Source organism: Podarcis liolepis (genome assembly GCF_965112155.1).
Source record: "Podarcis liolepis genome assembly, chromosome: 4".
Lineage (NCBI taxonomy): Eukaryota > Metazoa > Chordata > Lepidosauria > Squamata > Lacertidae > Podarcis > Podarcis liolepis.
The window spans coordinates 38,139,765-38,163,034 of NC_139558.1; the positions used below are offsets into that span (position 1 = coordinate 38,139,765).

The window sequence follows — 23,270 nt, forward strand, 5'->3', positions numbered from 1 at the left end:
ACATGTCATACTTTTAAATTCATAAATTAATGTAAGGCTTGTTTTTTCTTTCTTATCAGAAGAAGCAGAACTACATCAGCATCTAAATTAAGTACCTAATTAGTTTAATGAGCTTCCCAAGCTCGAGAGAAAGTTTAGAAAGCTATATAAAAATCTGGTTTGCCTGTTTATAGAGTATTTTTGGAATTTAATTTTATTAAAAAATTAAACAAATGAATGGCTGTGTAACTCCATATGATCCAAAGTTTGTATGATTAGGTAATTAAAAAGGACATTTTGGAAAATGTGATCCAAATGTTTGAATAAAATTGCTAATTGCTGCTAGAAAAGTAAAACAGAGGGTCCCATCTCTTAACTGTGGATTTGTATGTTACCATAGTGACACGGTTGCTGTTTCCCTGTGGAAACAGCACTGCTCTGTTAATGTCTATAAATAAATAAGAACATGAGTTGGATGAATTACACTATTCCTTTCTATACTAGCTTTGCTCCTCTAACAACAAGTGAGTTAGCCCTATAGAATTTTGAATATCGTGATAACAGCTGCCAGAATAACATAGGAAGGCCCATGATAGATCAGAACAAATGCCTATCTTTTCCAGGATGTTGGTATCACAGTGGCCAACCATATGACTATGGGAAGCCCACAATCAGAACATTAACTCAAAGCACTCTCCCAGTCAGGTTTCTGGCATCTGGTAATTAAAGGGTCACATTGCCTCTGTTACTGGAAGTAATATGCCCAATGTGTTGTTGGATGACTAGAGTGGAATTCAGCACTGCATTATCACTGTTCCAATGATGATGAAACAATCTCCACTCACCTCTCCCCTTGTGCTGTTCTGGGGGTTCCCTCAACCCTTGGGAGATTATTTGGTGTGTGGTGGCAGGGAAGCCCCATTGAACTAGTGGAGCTCATTGTGCTGACTCCTGCTAGTGCAACTGCTTAATTGAATCTACCCAAAAGCCCCAATATCCCTGATCATTGATTGGCCTTGCTGGCTGGGGCTGATGTGTATTGAGTCCAACAAACATATGGAGGCCTATAGCTTCATCACCTCTATTATAGGTGCTAGTGCCTGGGGCCCTGGGTACCCGAGCACCTGCAAAATTCCCCATGAAGGGGCCGGGCAGCCACAGTGCCAGGGCAATGCACGCTGTTTGGCACCCACAGCCCAGGGCACCCACAGTCATTGGAACTCCTGACCTCTATCATCCACAGGCATCTATTCTTCTGTACATTTTCTGGCCACCCAGAGTCAGGCATAGAGGGCAGGTTTTGCAGTCATGTAAAGTACATGACTTTACTTTTCCATGAAGATATGACTGCCACCCATTCCATTTACAGGAGAAAGTAAAGGTTTGCACACTATTCGGTTGGGGCTTAAAGCTGATCTTTGCCCCTGGTGACTCCCAATCTGCTCCTATATTATTATTTATTAAATTTATCTACCACCCTTCATCCAAGGATCACACAGCAGTTTTCAATATAAAGACAGAAAAATACATAACATAGTAACAAACGAAACACACACACTCCCAGCAGTTTAAAAAGGCATAGATTATTTAATTAGCTGGGAGGAGAAGAATGTTTTTGCCTGGCACCTAAGATGGTGCCAGATGACTCACCCTGAGGAGATCATTCCATAAGTGAGGAGGCACCACAGAAAAGGCTCATTCTTGTGTTTCCATCCTCCAGAACTCTTGTGAAGGAGGGACATGTAGGAGGTCCTCAGCTGATGATCACATAAGCCAGCAATTTATCCCATTCTGTCCCATTCTGAGTTATTTTTCTTGGTCATGCTAGGACGAGGAAGACTGCTGGGAGCCGTTTAGCTACTCATTCTATTTTCTTTGCTTTGAATGATGTTCTCCAATCCTGGGAATAGTCTCTCACCACACATTTCTGTTTAAATATTCAGAACCATGTTTACCTTTTCCTTTGTCTTGTACCGTTTGCTCAATATCAAAATACAATTTGATCTTCAATGTTTAGATTAAGAAGATTGATTTCAGAAAGGTCTCTGCATGTAGTTAAATGTTTAACTAAGTATGCCCAAGTTTATCCTGATATGTTTTCCTTTGGAAATAACGATTATTAAGACCTAAGGTCCAACATATCAAACATTTTCTACTCTGGACTATAGAAAACCAAAAGAGAAAATAAAATAAAATATTGCATATGTATTGTTCGTGAGTTGAACCATGTGGTTATCGGTTTGTCTAAACAGAAATTGTAGCATAATTTTCTATAAATATAGTGTTTGCGATGAGGATTCTCAATAATGTATCTTCCATATATGAACATGTGAAGATCAATCCAAGCAATTAAGCCTCTCATCGGAGATGCCACTATCTGCTCAACAGTAATTGGCACTAGCCTAACTCGAAAGCTCACAGTGTATCTTCACAATTTGAACTCAATCATTTATCATCATGCACAGCCAGATCAGAACCAATAATGAAGCATAAGAGCTTTTGGAAATAAAGTGCCTGGCTGCAGCTAGTGGGAATCGGATAAAACGAAATGGCATCAGCTGTGTGGACTGAAAACTCTGGTTGTGAGGATAGTCTCAACAGAACATTTTCAGCTGAATTGATTTATTTGTAAAATCAATTATAGCTTGCCATTTGGCTCCCAAAGGGTCCAAGGAGGCGTGCAATTAAAAATGTAATTTATACATGGTTAATAGGGGTACCTTTACCTTTTTAATATAATAACATCAGCAGAGGTCCAAAGCCCAGCAAAACAAGAACTTATGGACATTACTTAAAAATGAATTCCTTCTGTGTTTGTTCATCCTGAATTTCTGTTTTGCACATTTGGGATACCTTGAATACTCTCTAGTCTGCTCAGTCTCTCTTTCAAAGTCTGGTTAGTTTAGTTTCAATGCTGCTGCTGTTGCAAGTGCCGTTTTTATTGCTGCTGTGAATATCATGGCATTATTATCTTCGTTCTCTTTCATGGTTATTCTAGTACTTGCTCATGAGACCGGATATCCGAAGTATCTCTATGTTAGTTGAGTCAGAGGTTATTTAGACATAACCTGGTCATAAACACAATTATTGCCAATTTTATTTCCATTCTGTTGAATCCAATCAAGGTTCATTGAACCTGATCAGATCGTTAGAGCTTAGTTAAAACAGTATTTTACATTTTATTTTTGCTTACTTTGTGACTGAAGAGCAACTCCAGCTGTCCCTGTCCCTGTATTCTTTTGAATGCCTTGCATTATCTTTCACGTTCTGTACACTAGAATTAAGTGTTCAAAAGGCCCAATGGCAGGACTTCTGGGTTTCATGAATTCCCTGACATAGCTCAGGGATGACCCTCCCATCAGGTAAAACTGTGTCAGATGCTGGGGCAACAGGAGAAGCTCCCCTGTCATTCCGGTCTGTTGGAGGAAAGAGCTGGGGATGTTAAATGACCCATATGTGCTAGGCTGCTGTCACAAGCACACCAAAGAGCCCTCTCATGTCACCAGTGCTGAAGTAATATTTCACTACCACTCCAGTGGGCTTTTGCATGTGGAATGCAGGGAAACGATCTTGCTTTTTGCCTCAGGCAGCAATATGTCTTGGGCCACCCTGACACAGCTCAAGGGCATTCCTGAGACTTGTGAGCAAAGAAGTTTGGCATTCCATGAGCTTCTCAGGCCACGCTCAGGGTAGATTTATGTATTTCAACATTAGTGTGCTGTCTTTCACATCTGACCCTGCCAGTGCAGCTCGCAACATATTAAAACTATAAAACTCAGCAGAACAATAAGGGTCACCATCTACAGTACAGCACACATAAACACACAATTGCACCAGCAGCCATTTAAAGCATTATATACCTTCAGTCAGCACAGCGATAAAATCTCCAAACCATGGAACTAAAATTATGACAGATATCATATTTATGTATTATGTAAACCTGGCCCTGCTAACAGTTTTGCCTTACCCTGACACTAAGGCTGGGCTGAGGCGTGTTACAGAGTGCCTAAACTCTTCCAGAAAAACTCTGGAATTACATAGCTCATTTGTCCTGAAAACATGGCAGCTTCTTTGGGCTGTGGGCTTTGGACTATCTCAGGATTCCACAGTTCCCAGAGCAACAGGGTTGTGTTCAGCTAAATCAGGCTTCCTCAACCTCGGCCCTCCAGATGTTTTGAGACTACAGCTCCCATCATCCCTGACCACTGGTCCTGCTAGCTAAGGATCATGGGAGTTGTAGGCCAAAAACATCTGGAGGGCCAAGGTTAAGGAAGCCTGAGCTAAATCATGGTGCACATGGGACAACTTCTTCAAGCACAATGAAACGTCCGCTCCCTCTCCTCTTCCTGTGAACCTCCACTACTCCTAAATATCCTCCAGATACTTGGGGGAAACCCCAGAGCAAATTTTAGCAGTTGCAAGTGGGGGGCGGAAGGCTGGGGCAGTGTAGGGGATGGAAATTCTGTTGTGCTTGTGGAAGTTGCTCAATGCACACAATGATTTTGTTGGATTCAACCATTGGAACCAACCTTTGAACATTTTTGTCTGAGCTATGATTGGTCTTCAGGACTTTGGCAAGGAAAAAAAAAGCACAGCTTGATTCTGATACGGCTTGTATAGCTGTTCAACAATAGCTTCTCCCTCATCAGACAGGAAGGTTCACACTGAAATTCAAATTGAAACTACTAAATATTCAGTGCTTTAACTGTCCACTAAGAGAGATTGAAAGCAGCTGATATTTTCATGTTGGGATTTTTTTCCCCTTTTAAAATTAGTTTAGATTTTTAAAGCCATTTTTATGGGTTTGATCCTTAACATAGTTGTCATCTTCAAACTGCACACAGTATACTATTTGTGATCAAAATATAACAACACATCAGAAATGAAATAACGCGTGGACTTCATCAGCCCTGATTTATTCTTTTAAATTTCCCTGTTCATTTCTACTGGGCTAGATAATAGAGTAGCTGAGCATTGCTTTGAACTTTTTTTTAGTGTGGTTTTAACTCCTAAACTTCTCAGCTGTTTCCACTTGTGATAATTGCTATATTGACATGAAATGAAAGACTGCCCTTGATCCAACATTTTAATTCACTGAAGAATATTGCATTCCTAACCTCACATTCAGCTGCAGCAGAAAGAAACACAAACTACTAGCATATTGATTTTAAATTTAATTCATATTATACTGTCAAGAGGATACACCTATTGTTGCTATCACTTGCTGAAAAATATGGCCTTTTCATTTCCTGAAATAATAGATCTTTCTACCAGTTCTTTGGTTGCCTTTCGTGAAATTCTGTTCAGATTTTTTCTGGCCAACACATTCCAAACAGATAATATATATATATTTGGCGTCTTTGAAATAATGCATATTCCATGTCCATTCTACATTTTCATACTGTGTTGTTGTCTGCCTCACAAAAGCATGCTTGCTATTCATTCTCACTCATGAAGTGGGGATTTTCAGTTTTGCTTCTTTCTCTCTTGACCCCTCATGGGGTGTTGGCACTGAAGGTGACATGCTCAAGGAATGTTTGGTAAGGTACAGAAAGGCAGCAAACAAAGCTGTTGACTGCAATCCCACGCCAGATGAAGAAAGAGAAGCATTAAATCAGTGTTTCCCAAACGTTTTTGGGCAACGGCACACCTGTTTACCGGGAAAAAATCTCGCGGCACACCACCATTAAAGCCCCGCCCCGGGACGTCAGCGCGCAGCGTCACGCCGGGAGGGACGCACAAAAGTGAAAGTTTTTTCCCTTCCCCTTGCCGGGGTGGGAGGAGGCAGCAGAGCGAGGGATTGAGGGACGGCGGCAGCTGAGGCGGCGGCGGCTGTTGTGGTGGCGGCGATAGCGGGCGGAGGAGGAGCCGTCGCCGGGAGTTGCTGCTGCTGCTGTTGCTGCTGCTGCCCGGACATGCCGGCCTCCTCCTCCTCCGCTGTCTCGCGCTCCTCCCTTTTGCGCGCGCTGCCCCGCCGCTCGGCACCAGCACCGCGGAGCCGCCCCCGGCTCGACGCGGATCCTCGCCGCCGCCGCCTCTCGCCGCCCGACTCGCCCGCCTCCCTCCCACGGCACACCAGCCGGAACACCGGTTGGGAAACACTGCATTAAATAATGTTAAGTGTGCAAAATGCATTTGCCAGTATTTTTGGAGACAATTAATTAACTGCCTTACTGGTTCAGACCAAAGGTCCATTTAGGCTGCAATCCTATACAGTGGTACCTCTGGTTGTGAACGGGATCTGTTCTGGAGGCCCATTCGCAAGATGAGCAGAATGCAACCTGTGTTCACGGGTCACGATTCGCCGCTTCTGCACATACACGTGACATCATTTTGCGCGCATGCGCGAGTGGCAAAACCCGGAAGTAACCCTTTCCAGTACTTCCAGGTCGCCGCAGGACGCAACCTGAAAACGCTCAACCTGAAGCAAACGTAACATGAGGTATGACTGTACTCATGTTCCTAAGTCCTATTGAAATCAATGGTGCATACATTCGAGTACACATAAGTAGGATTTCACTGATAGTCCACTATTATATCTGACATCTAGTTGGTTTTGGAAGGTCAGAGTCTGACACTAACATATGGAATTAAGAAGTATAGTAGCTCTGTAAACATGAACAGAGTTCTTTCTAATCCCCTTTCAAGGTGGTTTAAGTTGTGTTTACTCTTTCCAAACCATCCATAATTTTAATAAATCTCTACTATATTGCCTGTGAGTTAACTGGCAGAAGGCAGCTCATGGAACTACGCTCTTATTGCCGTCATGTCTAAAGTACCCTATACCCCCCCCCAAAAAAACCCCACTCTCTCTGTCAGGATGCTGTCAGCAGCTCCTGGCTGGTAGCCCAGGAAATTATAAAGACAAGGAAAACTTTCTTACCATCCTTTTTATTTCAATCTTTACAGAAAGAGGCTATAGAACCCAGCCTCTTGGATAATGGTGTTGTCCTGAGTGAATCTCCACCGCCCCCCTTCTCTCCCACTTCCTCGTTCATCATTCTTATCGTCTCCTCTACGAGTGGTGCTATGTGCCCTCTGTCTTTGAGTTCTTTGCTCTCTTACTTTTAAGGCTCGCCAGGTTCTGGGAGATGGAAGGTCTAGAATGCTTTTTAATAACGTGTCAGCTGTCCCATGATTTCCCAGCTTTTCCCCTCATCTGCCTCTGAGCTGCTCCCTCCCTCAACCCCCTGTTGTAAATCTATACTGTCTTCCTCTTCCCCCTCCCTGGAAGAGTTAGGATGGAGAGGCAGTCTCCACCATTCCTCCTCTGCCCAGTCCCCGACACTCTCCAAGGTCAGTTCCTCACCCACCCAGAAGTGCATCATACAGAGCTGCAGTGGGAGGTGGGAATCACTAAACACTGGACAAAGGGATCTTGTGTCAGTTGACAACTAGAGTAAGATGCCTTCTCCCTATTTCAGGCAATGTTCTCCTTGTATTACAGTCTCACCCTCTCTCCTGATAAGCACAGCACTGCTGTTGATGTGGTACCCTTCCCTGGCAGCTACTTTCTTGAATGTGGATGGGGGGGAAACCTCCGGAGAAGGTGTTCCAGAGGAAGGAAGGGGAAAGAAAGATACACAGCCATCAAATACCATCTCTGAGCAGGGCCCCGGCTTACCATTAGGCAGAGTGAAGCAGCCACTCTCGGGGGGCAGATACTGGGAAGTGGGCAGCAGCCATGAAGGGTTGAAGAACAGAGCTGCCTTGCCGCCCCTGAGTTGTTTGCTCACTGAACTGTCTTGGAGAACACTGTCCCATCATCAATGCTGAATTAAGGTTCAATTAACAGTCCAATTGGCTTGTTTATGTAGTGTGTGGGAGAGGGCAGACTCCATCTTTTCCTTCAACGCAGTCAGCAAAACATATTGAGCTTGCCTCGCCTCATGGTCATCTTTATTCTAAAGAGCCTCAATTTCTTGGCAGGAAAAGATCTCTGTCTCTTCCCCACAACAATTATCTTCTCATTCTATTATATCCTTAAAAAAGAAAAGAAAAGCGGGTGGCCGCAACTGCGCACAGTTCAGTGTTCCAAGTGTTGCTGCAGCATAGATTTATAGAATGCAATTACAATACTCGCTGCTTTATTTTTCCAAACCACTCTAATATTTCCCAACATTTTCAGTGCTGCAGCACATAGAGAGGTAATTTTTGGTGAGCTAATAGCATCACAACCCTAGGATTATTTTTGTGTGGGGTCACGGACAATTCAGTTCACAACAGTATTTAAGTTAAATAAGCATTTTGTGGCCCTTTTGGGAGAGATGCAAAATAAGCTGGAGTTTATACTTTAAAAAATAATAATTCTTCAGCTGGGCAAAACTTCCACTTTTTAAAGGACATAATCTTGCCATTGCTTCCTTGCTTCTGATACATAGGCTTGTGTTCTTTGGCAAAAATCACCAATCAGAGTTGCAGTAATGATGAAAAACTATCTAGCTCATAAGGTGGTGGAATCCATTATCTGAAATATTTTTGTTCAAGATGCTGCCAGAATGGTGGCCTTACTTATGTGAACAGAAATTTGGATCTTATAGCCATCATGAGGGATGGACATGAAAAGCCCACCCATCCTTTTCTGGTACTTAGACTTCTCTCTACATGGTGATGTTGTTGTTTTGAAGTATGTCTCACTATGGCTAGTCTGAGAAAGATTTATCAATTAGGAAACAATAAAAAAACAAAAATCCTAGTTTTCCCTTGAAATTTCAGCTTTCCACTACAATTATTACAATATCAGTGGGTCCACATTAAATAAAACTTAGTTGACTACCATCTTTTGTGCCCACTTGCAGATTGGGCAAGCTGCATGTGTTATCTTTTCAGAAGAGATGTATAAGAGTGCAACCTGATTTAATAAATCATGAATTTATAATTCATGTGAGTTTGGGCTGATTTGTCTGTTGATTAAATTTATGCAAGCAAAAATAATCACTGTGAAGTCAAAAGTGTACATCCTTTGTTATTAGGCGGTGTACAGGAAACATTTTCTTCCTTTGTGTGAGTGTGTGGGAGAATGTCTCTTTATTGTGGTGCTTGCATCTTCAAGTTTCCAAGGACTGTTATTAAAAACAATTCTGTTTTTTTAAAAGATCTGCTCCATGATTAATCATGGTGCTGTATCTAATAACTGAGACAAGAGTAAGACATCAAACATTTTACTGTAAAAGCTCAAAGACAGCAACAACAGCAAGACTTACTTCCTTGGTCTAAACAGTGTTTCATAATCCTGTCCTTAAACTGGCGAGGCTCCCAGTTGTGCTAAAGGTAGACTGCCTACAAAGTTAACAAACGGGGCACCATTTGGGTTGATAACAAGGTTAATGGATCAATCTGGCAAATTGTTTGATTGGACTATTACAGGGATGGAGAACCTGTGGCCTGCCAGATGTTGTTGGACTACAGCTCCCATCACCCCTGACCATTGCCCATGCTCTCTGAGTATGATGGGAGTTGGAGTCCTATAACATCTGGATGTCTTCAAGTTGCTCATCCCTAATTTTTGTAATCCTTTTTCTCTAGGTGGAAAGTCTACAAGTTGGGAAGGAGGGATTCGAGTACCTGGTCTTCTCCGCTGGCCTGGAGTGTTTAAGCCTGGCACACATATCGATGAGCCTACAAGTAATATGGATATATTCCCCACAATAGTTAAACTTGCTGGAGCATCACTGCCCAGTGACAGGTATGGAATGTTGTTTCATTTGTCATAAAAGACGTAACATCCAAAAATAACAAACCTCTGCTGCCTTTGAAGGCACTTTCAACAGTCCTAAGAATAACTTGTTCTCAGTAATATTTATCATGTCTTAAACCAGTATATGTCAGGCATTTCTTCAAATAATAACTGGTTCATAGTTGCCACTTCTTTCTTCACATTGTTTTGAAACCTTCTCCATTGTCTCATTCTGAACTTCATTGTTTCAGCTACATAACAATTGCTTTACTTAAAATGACCCCAAATCAATTGCTCACCTTAGATGTCTCACTACTAACAGAAGATGATGTATCCTGTGAGGCAAGTGGTCATATATAATGTGTGAATATCTCCATATTCGTAAAGTGGGCTGAATGGCCCTGTGGGATGTTCTATGCACATAGGTCATCATAACTGCTTCAAAGGGTTGGGGAGTGGGGGTGTTACAGTCAAGCTGCCTATAAATTTTATTAAACAAATAAATACAATCAGACAGTAAAACTTTTTCTGGGCTTCAGCAAGCAGGTATTGCTGAAATTCCTCCATATAACTTCCTGCACATTTAGCATGGGAAGTCAAGGACAAGAACTGCAGTTTACCTTTCTCTATGATGTGTTGAATTTCTATGGAAATTGTATATACATTTTACTGTCTTATGTCTTTTACTAGTATTTGCACAACGTAGCAGTCAAGTCATTACTTCATTATAACTATAGTTTCCTCACTGGGGCTATGATGAGTAAAGTAAAGCCCGTTTCCATATTTTATTTTATTGGTGGTGGTAGTAGTAGTAGGATTTTCCTAAGGGAGCAGTCACTCATCTAATTAGCCCAGCTTTTCCCCACTGAAGTCTTTTTGAATGCTGCAGGGCTATTCTAGAGTGAAAGGTTATCTACTGCTGCATTATTAGTATGTTTAAGCTGCAGTCCTATATTCACTTACATGGGAAGAAGCCCCGTTGAGCTCTTTGGGACTCAGATCTGAGCAGTCATGCATACGATTGCTCTGTCAATAAGCATGTTGTAGTGCATACTCTTAATACATGATGTAATGCCTAGGATGTCGGGTTTAATTTTAGTGGTTTAGGTTCAAATGCTTCCTGATTCTGGATCACACATGCAGGTCTACCACTGGTTGTTGTTGTTGTTGTTTAGTTGTGTTTGACTCCTCATGACCCTATGGACCAGAGCACACCAGACACTCCTGTCTTCCACTGCCTCCCACAGTTTGGTCAAACACATGTTAGTAGCTTCAAGAACACTGTCCAGCCATCTCGTCCTCTGTCTTCCCCTTCTCCTTGTGCCCTCAATCTTTCCTAACATCAGGGTCTTTTCCAGGGCATCATTTGATGATTTTACGAACATTGAAAAATAAGGTTGACATGAAGCTTCTCTCTGTACTGTATTCTCTCTGATGGCTCTTTCATGCAGACCATTTGCTTGATTTTGCTCTCGTCAAGTGCTTAGGTTGCATTTGAAAATTCATATTTAATCATTAAATAGAAGGAGTAAACATTGAACAAGTCACTATCACAGGCCAAACTATGTTATAGGGTTGATGTGAAGATAAAATGCAATAAGGTTAGGTATGCCATAATGTTACCTGAACCTTTTGTACAGGACATCAAATGAGAACATGCTGCATTAGATCTGCCTTTAACTTTGCTATGACCATATCATACGTAACACTATTTTTAAAGCTGTTCTTGCCGACTGCAATGATTTGTCATTTCCACAGCATGCTAAATAGCTGAACTTTCAGGTTCTCCATAAGCCCTTCAGGTGCTTTGATCTTTGAGTTCCATAATAGCATCAGTAGGAGTGTTTTAATTACTTTTTCTCTTCATGGCTGAAGAAGATGGGTTTTTCTTCCTGACAGTACTCTATACCTACCGTACACGTTCCTTTTGATCAAGTCATAGATGCTTGGGCGTGACACCAGCATCATTCTGCTCTTTCTTATATACACGCAATAAATCACCAGCTGTGAACTTTTCCCCTGCAGATCTAAAGTAATACTAGCCTGACAACTGGTGTTCATTTACATCATGCAAATTTAAAAGTCACCCCACCCCCCTGATCTAAATTCAGAATATCTTTTCTACTCTTTGCTTCAGCTAGCAAGCTCTTTCAAAGCAGACTTGCCATATGCTGCTCTAGGCTGTTTTCGGGTTCAGTCATTTCTCCAATTACCAGTGCACAGATAGGCGACATTTGGTTAGGGCTCTAACAGTTCATGGCAGAGTCCTGGGAATCCCAGCAATGAAAGCTTTGTCAAGAGGGTAGAAATGTAGCTCTTATGATTGTAGGTGAAAAGTGAGAAAAAATGTGTTTGAATAGTTTGCTCTTGTGATGAACCCATTGACATATTTGGACCTAAAACTTATTGGGTGCTATTCAACTAAGTAAACTTTTAAAATTATTAGACCTGACTTGGTAATATTGAATAATTTCAATGGGTCTTAGGTGAATACCACTGATGAGGAATGGAAATCTGCACATATCTGGCACATTCTCTTTTTGAAATCCCATGCCAAATAATTGACAATACAGTTGCTATTAACTCAAATATTTTGTTTAAAATATGATCTATTTATTTCTTATTTACAAAATGTCAGTACTCAACACATCTTAGGAGTATCTTCTTTGGCGATCACTTGTAGCCTTGTAAGATTGTCTTCCATGAACACGGTTTTGATGTTTTTATCCCTTTCGTCCTGAGTTCATGCTTCTTCAAAGTCCATGGCACCTTTGGTAGAGGCTATTCTCCATTTGGAGCTCTCGCAGGCCAGTGTTTCCCAATTCTCTGTATTTATACTGCATTTTTTAAGATTTGCCTTGAGAGCGTCTTTAAACCTCTTAGTTGTCCACCAGTATTTCTCTTTCTATTCTTAAGTTGGGAATAGAGTAGTAGCTTTGGAAGAAGATAATCAGGCATCTGAACAACATGACCAGTCCAACAAAGTTGATGTTGAAGAATCATTGCTTCAACACTATTGATCTTTGCTTCTTTCAGTACACTGACTTTAGTTCTCTTTTACTTAGGAGTATAGTAATATAGGTGAAGGATGCCACTCAGTGAAAGTTAGGCTTCCTTGTTCTACCAGAGCCACTGGGAGATAAGCATGCCCACTAAGTTAAGCTGGATAAGCCTAGTTTTTCTATAATGTAGCAGGATCAGCCCCAAAATATAGAAGATTACAATTCTATGCATGTTTGCATATTAAGAATCAATCTTCATATTACTTTAATGCCCTTTTAGTTTCTAGAACATGGTGCTAAAGATTCATGTACCATTCTATTCTATGTGAACAGAATCCTACAGAATTAAGGGACCATTTCTTTGGGCTACCATTGGTCTTGGCTCTAATAATTGAGCTGCCTGAAGCAGAGTCCATAGGATGCTCACCTTCAGGGCTAATACAATTGCTCTGAGAGTGCTCCACTGTTCATGCACCAATTAATCTCCCTTCATGGTATCACCTGAATCAGACCATTTCAACCTGATGCATAGCAGGCTGCTCCTAGACAGTATCTGTACCACCAGCCGCCCCCAAGTCCATCTGCCGCTCTTTTGCTTTCTCTGTCTAGAGGGCACAGCCTGGAATCTGGACCATATTGCCAGAAACTAGAATAGGCTGCCACACAAACCTTCATATTCTTTTAACATATAGTGCTCCCGTTTGTGGATTATAATTGCAAGCTGTTTTGTCTGAAATCTTGGCTAAAAAGTGAGATAATAAATATAATGACTAAATGAAGCATAAAACACACACACAGGGGATATTGCAAAATCCATTATGGAGTTGAACACAGTATTCTTGAAGTTACTAGCTCACAGTGAAGAAGTGGGTTGATGCACCACTATGTGATATTTTCAGGGTTTATGTTAAATTGCTTAGGGCCATTCTTTACACTTGCTTATTTCCCTTTTTGCCAATCACTGACTTGCATTCTCACCTACTGTTGGTGACATGTTCAACCTAGCATTCTGAGCGTTTTCTCCCATTGCTTTTCGAGATAATAGGCTTTGAATCACCCCTCTTCTTCCCATTTAACAGACTGAAATATTGATTCCAATCCAGCATTGCAATGGGTTGAACTAGATGACCATTGGGTCCCTTATGATTCTACAATACTATTATTTGATAATATAGACTGTGCTAAACCTGCCAACCTAGCAGTTTGAAAGCACGTCAAAGTGCAAGTAGATAAACAGGCACTGCTCCGGTGGGAAGATAAAGGGTGTTTCCGCGCGCTGCTCTGGTTCGCCAGAAGCGGCTTAGTTATGCTGGCCACATGACCCGGAAGCTGTACGCCGGCTCCCTTGGCCAATAAAGCGAGATGAGCGCCGCAACCCCAGAGTCGGCTACAACTGGACCTAATGGTCAGGGGTCCCTTTACCTTTACCTAAACCACATAGAGAATTCTTGCTGATGCTTAAGCACCTGATCATTGCAGAGTACAATCCTTTGTGATGGTTTACTTCTTTCAGTGTTGATTTATTCATAACACAGTTTTATTGACTCCAGACAAATTATCCAAGCATTGGCAGTCCTTCTTCATCCCCCTCTCAAATGTGACTGCTCCAAAGGCTGCTTGCCATGCAACCAATTACAGTATAAGATGCCCACTTCAGCAGCCAATTAGCTTTCAAGCGACCTAGTCCATCCCATTTTGCTAGGGTATCGAACTATACTGAGGGCAAAAAAGGCAAGGTCACTTTTACTTTTATGCAACACACACAAATACATAGCACCAGCTGACAGACTAGACAGTGGCATTTCAGCAGAACTGCAGTCAAGAGACACTCTGGTACAACTGATGATTTATCAAATGCCTGTGGGAAAAGACAGGGCTGGAAGGGTACAGGATGTGAAAGATTAGATCCATCATTGCCTTGGGACATCCAATAGAAATAGTAATTCTGTCATGCTTCCATTTGTCCAGTCGTCTCGATGTGTACAGATTTCATGGAAATACAACCCTTTGGAATGTCTTTCTTCTTTATGCTGCAACACTGTAGTCATCACTCTAGTTTTTTTTAAAAAGAGGCAGTCGCAGCACTAGAAGAAAGTGCTTTCCCTATTCTTTGTTCCATGCATTTGTTAAGAATGCAGTGATTTAATTTCAGACATTTGGGCGGGGCTGGCATTGGAAGTAGGCATTCTTGGACACCTGAAAAGGCCCACACCCCTGCAGGATGCCCACTGTTGACTCTCAGAACCTTCATTTGCGTGGACAGGTGGAGTCCCCCAAACCCTAGGCGGCCCCTGTGTGGAATAACGACTCAAGACAACGTGCTATGGGATTAAAATTGGCCACAACTTTATTATGTTTCAGATGTGGGTAGACCTTGGCTCAGGCATTGGGCGTTTTATCCCTCCCAGTCCCCCGCCAGGGATCTGGGGAACATCAGGGTTATCCAGTGGGGGGGGGTATGGGCTGGCTCTGGAGAACATATGTTCAAGTAGAGAGAGCCTGCCCCCATTATGCCACCGTTGCAGGGGAGAGCAATGACGACCTCTAGGCATACGGCCAAAGCCTCCCCTCAAACAACCCGTTTAACGGGGAACCCTGGTATCGCCGCTGCAGAGAGGAGGGGGGCGTGGGTCACTGCTGCACGCCACCCCCATTCAGGCAAGATAAAGGATTCCGCCCAAGGCCTGATACCAGCAAAGTTGAGATGTTTTGCTACAGGAAAGGCAAACCTGCCAATGCAGGAGAATTCCTTTCCGGCCCTTCAACAGCAACCTTGATGTAGCAGTACCCGCGTACCTGTGGAGAAAAGGTACCTGCAAAAGAAATCTTAACTGAGGGTGGGTAGGGTGGGAGAAGCTCTGGAGCCAGCTGACGATTCCCAGGTAAGATCCTCCCTCTATTGTGTGGGCAGGTGGTCCCTCCCCCTACGTGGCCTGATCACCTTGGCAACGCCTCCCCAGGCGGGACTGGGCAACTGACTGAGGTAGGCAGAGACCTCCAGGTATCCCACCTGGGGGGAGGCGAAGCCAAGCCTGTGCTAATGGTGCCGCATGGGGTCCAGGGGCTGCACGTGACCACGCAAAGGGCGCCTTCCATTTAATGTGGGGGGCGGTCATTGCAAAAGTAAGGAGATGGAGAAGGCTCCTCTTGCTCTTCTCTGGGTAACTGTGCTATCAAATGGGCAACCGTCAGTGACAGTGGGATGGATCTTGGCCCACTGGGGGAATTTGGCCAAGGTCACCCAAACCTGGAGCCAACACCACATATATATATGAAATCTATTACACCGGTCCTGGGGCGCAAGCCCTGAGTGCACAATTTGCATCCAATATGCTTCAGAGCTTCTTCAGACTTTTAATATACAATACGCTTCAATCAAAACATGCTCCAGATTGAGTTAATTCTCTGTAAACAGTTGTAAATGTTGTGATTCGCACCATGCCAAAACTGTAGCTTCATTTCCGCCCTGTGAGTAAATATGAGATATTTGAGAATTTAATGAATGGAAACATGTTTGGTTAGCTTATAACTTCAACTCCTACCTTCTCTGCCAACAAATTGAATGCTGTACTCTCTTATTGAATGCATGAAGCAATTTGTTACGTTATGAATTGCATGGGGCTTATGCATGTGTATGGGTTGTTTTTTTAAAAGACAAAATGAGCCCTATAGTCAGGAATATGAAAGGAAGACATAGCCAATATTTTAAAATGTACACCTCAAATGTATCCTATGAATGGGACAGATGCATCTCTGGAAACACATGAATTATACTGATCAAAAAGAGTCAGGCTTGGCTAATAGTCCCTACAAATTATAAGATACCTCCCAGCTACCTATTTATTTAGCAGCCATCCTGATTTTCTTACTGAGAGGTTAGATTATATTTGGACTTTATTGAGCATTCATTCTCATTTGTTTGAGAGGTGGTTATGCATTCATCTTGATTTGCTTGTGGGATGTTTTCATATCTTCCTATCAATCAGTCTCTTTATTATCAGTCTTTATACAAAGAAAGTTTGTATAAATGCATAAACAATACCAAGCAAAACAAAATAGAGAGCCACAACAATAAAATGGCTAATAACCGCATTATACTATAGAATGCCAGGAATATAAAACAAAATTACAAGTTTGCTAAAATTAGTCCTTGGTGGGGGTTTTTTTTACATGCAGCAGCACAAAATTTAGCTAGCCTGGAAGAAATGAATATGTTCTGATGTGAAAGGAACAACAACAACAAAACCCCACAAAATGCATCTGGGAATTTCCATAAAAATGGTTCAATAAAAATCTTATGTATCTCATTATAAAAAAGAGCAATAGATAAGGACATGAGCAGGGACATTTGCATTGATAATAGGGGAATTTTGGGGGGAACTTCCCTCCAGAACTGCTGACATCTTTAAATAGAAATACTTGTGAGTTATAGATTGGCCTAGGATTTAAATACGTGAAATTGTATAATATTAAGGATAGAAGTCAATATGAAAAGAAAGAAAGATGTTAATTGACTAAGTAAATTTTACGTGAAAATAGTTTTGGAAAACTATAATGATTGATATGGAAACTCAGCTGGGAGGATTTGAGGAAGTCACTTAACAATGTTAACAAAAGTGGAATTATTATAGTTAAGATAAATGTTTGTTTGTTTGTTTGTATTTGATGTTTTCGTTTTATTTGTTTGTTATAAATTTGGAAAACCAATAAAAAAAATGGGGGGGGGGAGAACTGCTGACATCTTCCCATTAGTCATTCATCGACCCCACACTTTTGACTACATTTCCCTTTCATTTTACAAACTGGAAAATGTCTGGAGTTTTTTTGCTTATTTTTAAAAAGTGGACTTGTTTAATCCACTTGAAATGTGGAAACTGAGAGTTCTTGTTTGCATCTGAATCACATAATCCTGATAGACTGGAGGTGACCTAACTTGGTGCATGAAACTCAGGTTTGCTTTCATGTAATGTGATATAACTGGTCATAACACTCTTGGTGTAATGTTATCTGTGAAAAGTTTTTGTTAAGAAATGGAATTGCATAGTTAGAATTCCTTTTCAGGCAGGCAGCCTATGGGTTCTGCTCCCTGATTTTGAAATGCTTTCTCATTCAGAATTATTGATGGACATGATCTGATGCCCTTGCTTCGAGGTATTGCTCTCCGATCCAAGCATGAATTTCTCTTCCATTACTGTAATGCATATTTAAATGCAGTGCGCTGGCATCCAGGAAACAGTAAGTAAAATTGTCTGATCCCATTTTAAATATTTTATGCAATTTTTATTGCAACTTGAAAAGAATTGGGGGTGGGAGAGAAGGAAGGCCTTGGGCTATGGTTACAAATAAATTGCTTGAAGTGCCTAACCCTTCTCCTTATTTCCTTTATCTCTGCTATTCTTTTATCTTAGTGAAAAAGCCAGTTTCTGTAAAGGAAACAATTTGGTATTGGATAATTAATTTCATGCAGTATAACAAAGTTTAACACTGTCACTGTGCTAAAGCCTCTAGTATCAGAATAAATTTTAAAACTTTGGGCAGAGTCTGTTACATGGGAATATGGGAAGCCGCCCTATGCTACCTCAGCAATGAAGAGGCCTTCTCCACCTGGAAATTTTGGTTCCTTTCTAGTATATCCCTAAAGGTGTGATGTACTTTTTAGTCTGGTTTATTTTGACCTCTGCCTTTCAACCCAGAGGCTTCCATGGCTAACAACAAAACAAAACAGAAGTAGTAGCAAATAATAAAAAAGGGTAAAACCTAATCATACTTAAAAACTTTAAATTACAATGAAATAAAAGCAAAAACAGCAGAGCAGCAAAACAATAGCCATAAACGCAGAAGACTACAATGACAATAACAACAGTAAGAGCAATCAAAGCACAAGGCAGCATATAAAATACCATGCATTAAAAGAGAATGGGATTTAATTTTAATTAATGTTGGCAGCCAACATGGTGAGCACCAGCTGGATGTTCCTGGGCAGAGAATTAGATCCCTGGGTTCCACAACATTGAAAGGTCTATATTCAGTCAGCATCTGCCTAACTACCAAAGGTGAGAGGATCCTCAGAAGATCCTGAGAAGATTATCATAAGAGGTGGGCAGGTTTGCATGAGGGCAAGTGATCCTTCACATACCCAAGCCATATATTAGGAATGCCTTCCACCAGCTTCAGATGGTAAGACAGCTACAGCTGTTTCTGGACTGGTATAGCATCGAGGCTGGATTATTGCAATGTGTTCTATGTTGGGATGCCCTTGAGGTTAGTCTGGAAGTTGCAACTGGTGCAAAATATGGTGGCTTGACTGCTTGTTGGGTCAGGATATCACCAACACATCGACCCACCATTGAAATAATTGCACTGCATGCCAATTAGCTAACAGGCTTAGTTCAGTGTGCTATTTTTGCCATATAAACCCCTATACAGTGGTACCTCCAGTTGCAGATGGGATCCGTTCTGGAGCTCTGGTGGAATCCCAAAGTTTCTGCAACTGGAGGGACCATTCTGTGCATGCGTGACTGGCAAAAACCCGGAAATATACTTCCGGGTTTGCTGCTTACGAATCCCGAGGTTTACGTCACCGGAGGGATATGTAAGTGGAGGTACGACTGTACAGCTTGGGATCAGGATATCTGAAAGATAATCACTCCACTTATGTACCCAATCCATCACTGCACTCTGCACTTGAGGAGTTGAAGATCTCCATTCTGCACAATGTAGGAATCGTGCCTTTAGTGTTGTGGCACCAGCCTTTGGAATCTTCCGTTGTATTTCTGGTGCTTACTGAAGCCTTTTAACTCAAGTTGTTACACAACAAGCCTTTTAACTCAAGTTCTTACCAATTCTGCATCTGTACTGTAATTATTTTTAAGTTGTTTCTTATTGTTTTATCACTTGTGTTTTACTGCCCTAGGCTTCTTTGAGAAGGAGAGTGAGCTATAAAATGAATGAATGAATGAATGAATAAAGGGCTTTTCAGTCAAAGCTAGCACATTGAATTGTGTCTAGAAAATAATAATAATAATAATAATAATAATAATAATAATAATAATAATAAATATTCCAATTACTGCTTAAGCGAAAGTGCTGGCACCATATTCTTACCCAGTTGGTGGTTTGATTGCATTGTACATAAGTCGTGAATGGCCATCCTATGTGCACTGCATTTCAATAATTATCTGGACATTGCCAGGGTGTGGATAATTGTGGCAACCCTACTTCTGCCCAGGGGGGACTGCAGCTGGTGTTTAAAAACTGTTGAAAACTACTTTGTACCAAAGGTGTTGCTTGACTTCCAACATTAAGACCAGTTCTAACATGATGCTCATGCTGCAAATTTGATCTTTATGGGGGGCTGAAGCCCACCCAGAATACTACTTTCCAGGTCCATTGAATTATCTACTGTTGTCTGGGTTAATCACTCCTTCTCCAGTTTATTGCATTTTAGCATCTATATAAAGCTGCTGAGAGATGTCAGCTAGGGAATTTGGAACATGGTGTCCCCAATATGTGGATGACACTCAGTGCTGTCTTTCCATACTCTTTGCATATTTTCATAAGCATCTGACTGGCCACTGTGAGAACAGGATGTGGATTAGATGGACCAGAGATGAGGGAGATGGCCAATTCTAGACTGAGTTATATTCCCCCCCCCCCTTATGCCAGTTAGGGTCTTCTTCACACCTGTGGGATTCTCTCCTCTTGAAAGTTTGGTTGTCACCCTCACTACTGAGTGTTCAATGGTACCTTAAGACATATCTCTTTACCCTTTGGAAGTATTTTAGGTCAGATATATCTATGTTGCCTTCTGCTGTAGTGATTTAGACACTGCTTTACAGTAATGATCAAGGTTTAAACTTTAAAAATAAATAAATGGATGTATAGTATTAACTGTATTTTGTAAACTACCCTGGAATCTTAAAAGTTGAAGTGTGGTTTAAAAACTGAACAAATAAATGCATTATTGATCCTAGGCATCTGCTTAGCACTTCTATAGCCACACATGTGTTGGATGAAAAGGAGTGAGAGAGTTGTGCAAGCTTGGAAGTGAGATGTCATGAATATCAACAAGCATGCTAATGACATCTCACTCCAAATCCAAACTTGTCAGTAGGCAGAACCAGGGCACTAGTTCTCACAAGTTCACAGAGACTGGGAGAGAGAAGTACAGGGACCTAGGAAGATGAAAATGGTGGCATGTTTAGGGGTAGAGATTTAGCCTCTTAAAAGAACACAACAAACAGATTCAGGATTCAATCATTCTCCTTCACTTCCCTTTTTTATTCCTCTGAATGGTTTCACCATAAGTACCATTTGCTGCATGAGAGAGAGAGAGAGGGTTCTTCAGACATCCTTCTGAGTTCAGTAATATGTTTCTAGGAAGAATGAGATGCTTCCTTTGAAAAGCCACAGTGGGGAAAAGAGCCTTTCCTTGGCCTCGTCTCAGGTCTTTTGGAAAGACATAGCAGATTTCCTCCCAGCATGTTCCCAAGTGCAGAACCTGCTATTCTTCACTCCTGTTGCATCGTCCGCTTGAGCTTCTTCACACTGTGTAACAGATAGATGCCTGGCCGATTGCAGCCCTGATATTTTCACATTGCTTTATCTTGGGAGCAGAGGCAAGCGGTAAAACATTGTTCATGCCTCTTTCAAGCTGCTAGCCTCCAGAGAGAACTTGAGCGACTGGTCTCTTGTCCAGTACCGATCTTCATTTTTTTAAAAAAAACCATTTCCCCCGTGGACACAATAGAAAAATGTTCACAGAGAACATTCTCAAGATACCAAAAGGTCCTCCATGTGGGCTTATCTCCTTCCAGCACACTACAGTTATACAAAGAAAATATCTCTGCAGTTCTTTGGCTCTCTTATTCTGATGTGTGGTTGATTTTATCAGGCTGGGCATTCACAGAATTGCTCTTTGTGATGGTTTTGTTGTCATCTCTCTGCCTTTCCAGTTTTTCAGCTCCTCTGTACAACACCGCTCTCATGCTGCCCAATGTTGTTGGTAAATAATAAGAAAATCTCAGCATAAAATTTTGGTTAAGGAAATGCATTGCTAGCAAGTAAAGGCACTGAACAGATATGGTACCAAATCTGTTGTTGCTGTCAAAATGGCAGCCATGCACTTCCTTCTCCCAACTCTCTTTAAAAACTGAACATCAATATATTGCCTTTCTGGTGGTTTTTGTTAGGGGCCATACATTTAGCATCTCATCCCCCCCCACCTCTAAACACATTTACATCAAAGTAAACCTTACACTGATATCAGCAGATGTTACGTCCAGCTGAAGTATGTTTAGAAACACATATCCTTAACTTTTGTGATGTACAGGTTTCAGTCATCAGAATCTGTTTATTTCAGCACCATCTGTTTATTTGTATGTTATGTCCCTAAAAAATTATGCCCCAAGTGGCTAACAGGCAGCATATCAAATGAAGGATAATAAATAAATACTAATACTAATAATAATAATTTTAAAAAGACCCATTGAACAGGACTTTCCCAGATAAGCATGTGTAGTGGTTGGGAGTTACTCGTGCGTAATCCTGCCCTGTTTGGGCATTAGATTGCCTGGTTAAACCCTTCGGACTGCACAGCCCATCTCAGCGTGGCTGCCCTTCGTCACTCGTAGAATCTGTCTGTGGGCGTTTCTTAAAGCGCTGCCAACATAAGAGCTGTTTGACGCCCAAGCATCTCCGCCTCTCACTGCGCGGGAGTCTCCTGCACAGCGTGGGCAGCGGGGTGCGTGGGCTCTCCTCACTAACTTCTAGCGAAGAGTCCTGGAGCCCCTGCACCTCCTGGTCCCGTTGCTCTCCTGGATCCCTGGTGTTACACTTATTCCCTTCCCCTTCTTCCCAGCTGAATCTCCCCCGAGCACTGGGACCTTCTCCTGCAGAATCATAGACCCTCTCCTTCTCCCGTGCCTCTGATGTCAGTTCCCTGACAGCATGTATAGAGTTTCAGCCTTCAGGTTTTATTTTTTTGTAACTTACCAAATGTGTGGTATGCATTCTGTATATGATAATGGTTTTGAAAATTATCCAAGCATCCTGGAAACATTTGACCCTCCTCATTCTCCCTTGAAATGTAACTTTTAATTTATCTATTTCCCCCCCTAAGTTTCATTTTTTTTTTTAAGTTAACTGTGAACACAGTGGACTTTCTGGGCAACTTACGACTTCCATATATTACATCAAATTTCATAATGTTATGGTAAGCTTTCAAATGTGACTGACAACACATACATCTTCCACCAGATCTTGCTTTTAGGCATTGTCATTTATCATATCTAGTAATCACAGTATGTGTGTCATACCAAGCTTGCTCAGGATTCCTTTCACAGGGTACTGAGAACACATGTTCCTTAGGCTACACTCATGTTCACCATACATAGGAGGTTGCTAATTTCTGCACCAGCTTCTTCCCCAACCCACCCCGCCTGGATGACGCAGATGCTTTAGGCTGTAACAGTTCAGAGCCACAACGGGAGAATTTCAGAGTTCCTATTAGAACAGTGCTGGGTCTACCAAATAAGGAATACAATAATAAGTTGTTAGCGCAAATCTGCCTGAATGATTCAGCTTGTTCTAAGATGAGAATGCTTCCCCCATTT

General features: G+C 41.7%; 1 protein-coding gene across 4 annotated transcripts in view; it reads left to right on the forward strand.

Moving 5' to 3' along the window:
* The window catches only part of STS (steroid sulfatase), a 119,856-nt gene that overhangs the window by 80,735 nt on the left and 15,851 nt on the right, over positions 1 to 23,270 (forward strand). For all 4 annotated transcript variants that reach the window (XR_014525802.1, XM_083501972.1, XM_083501971.1 and 1 more), the window contains 2 exons: positions 9,505 to 9,664; positions 17,771 to 17,892. Coding sequence is in view for 3 of the 4 variants with exons in the window: in XM_083501972.1 (XP_083358098.1) it covers positions 9,505 to 9,664; positions 17,771 to 17,892 (282 nt within the window). In the remaining variant the exon portion in view is untranslated. The remainder of the gene's footprint in view (positions 1 to 9,504; positions 9,665 to 17,770; positions 17,893 to 23,270) is intronic.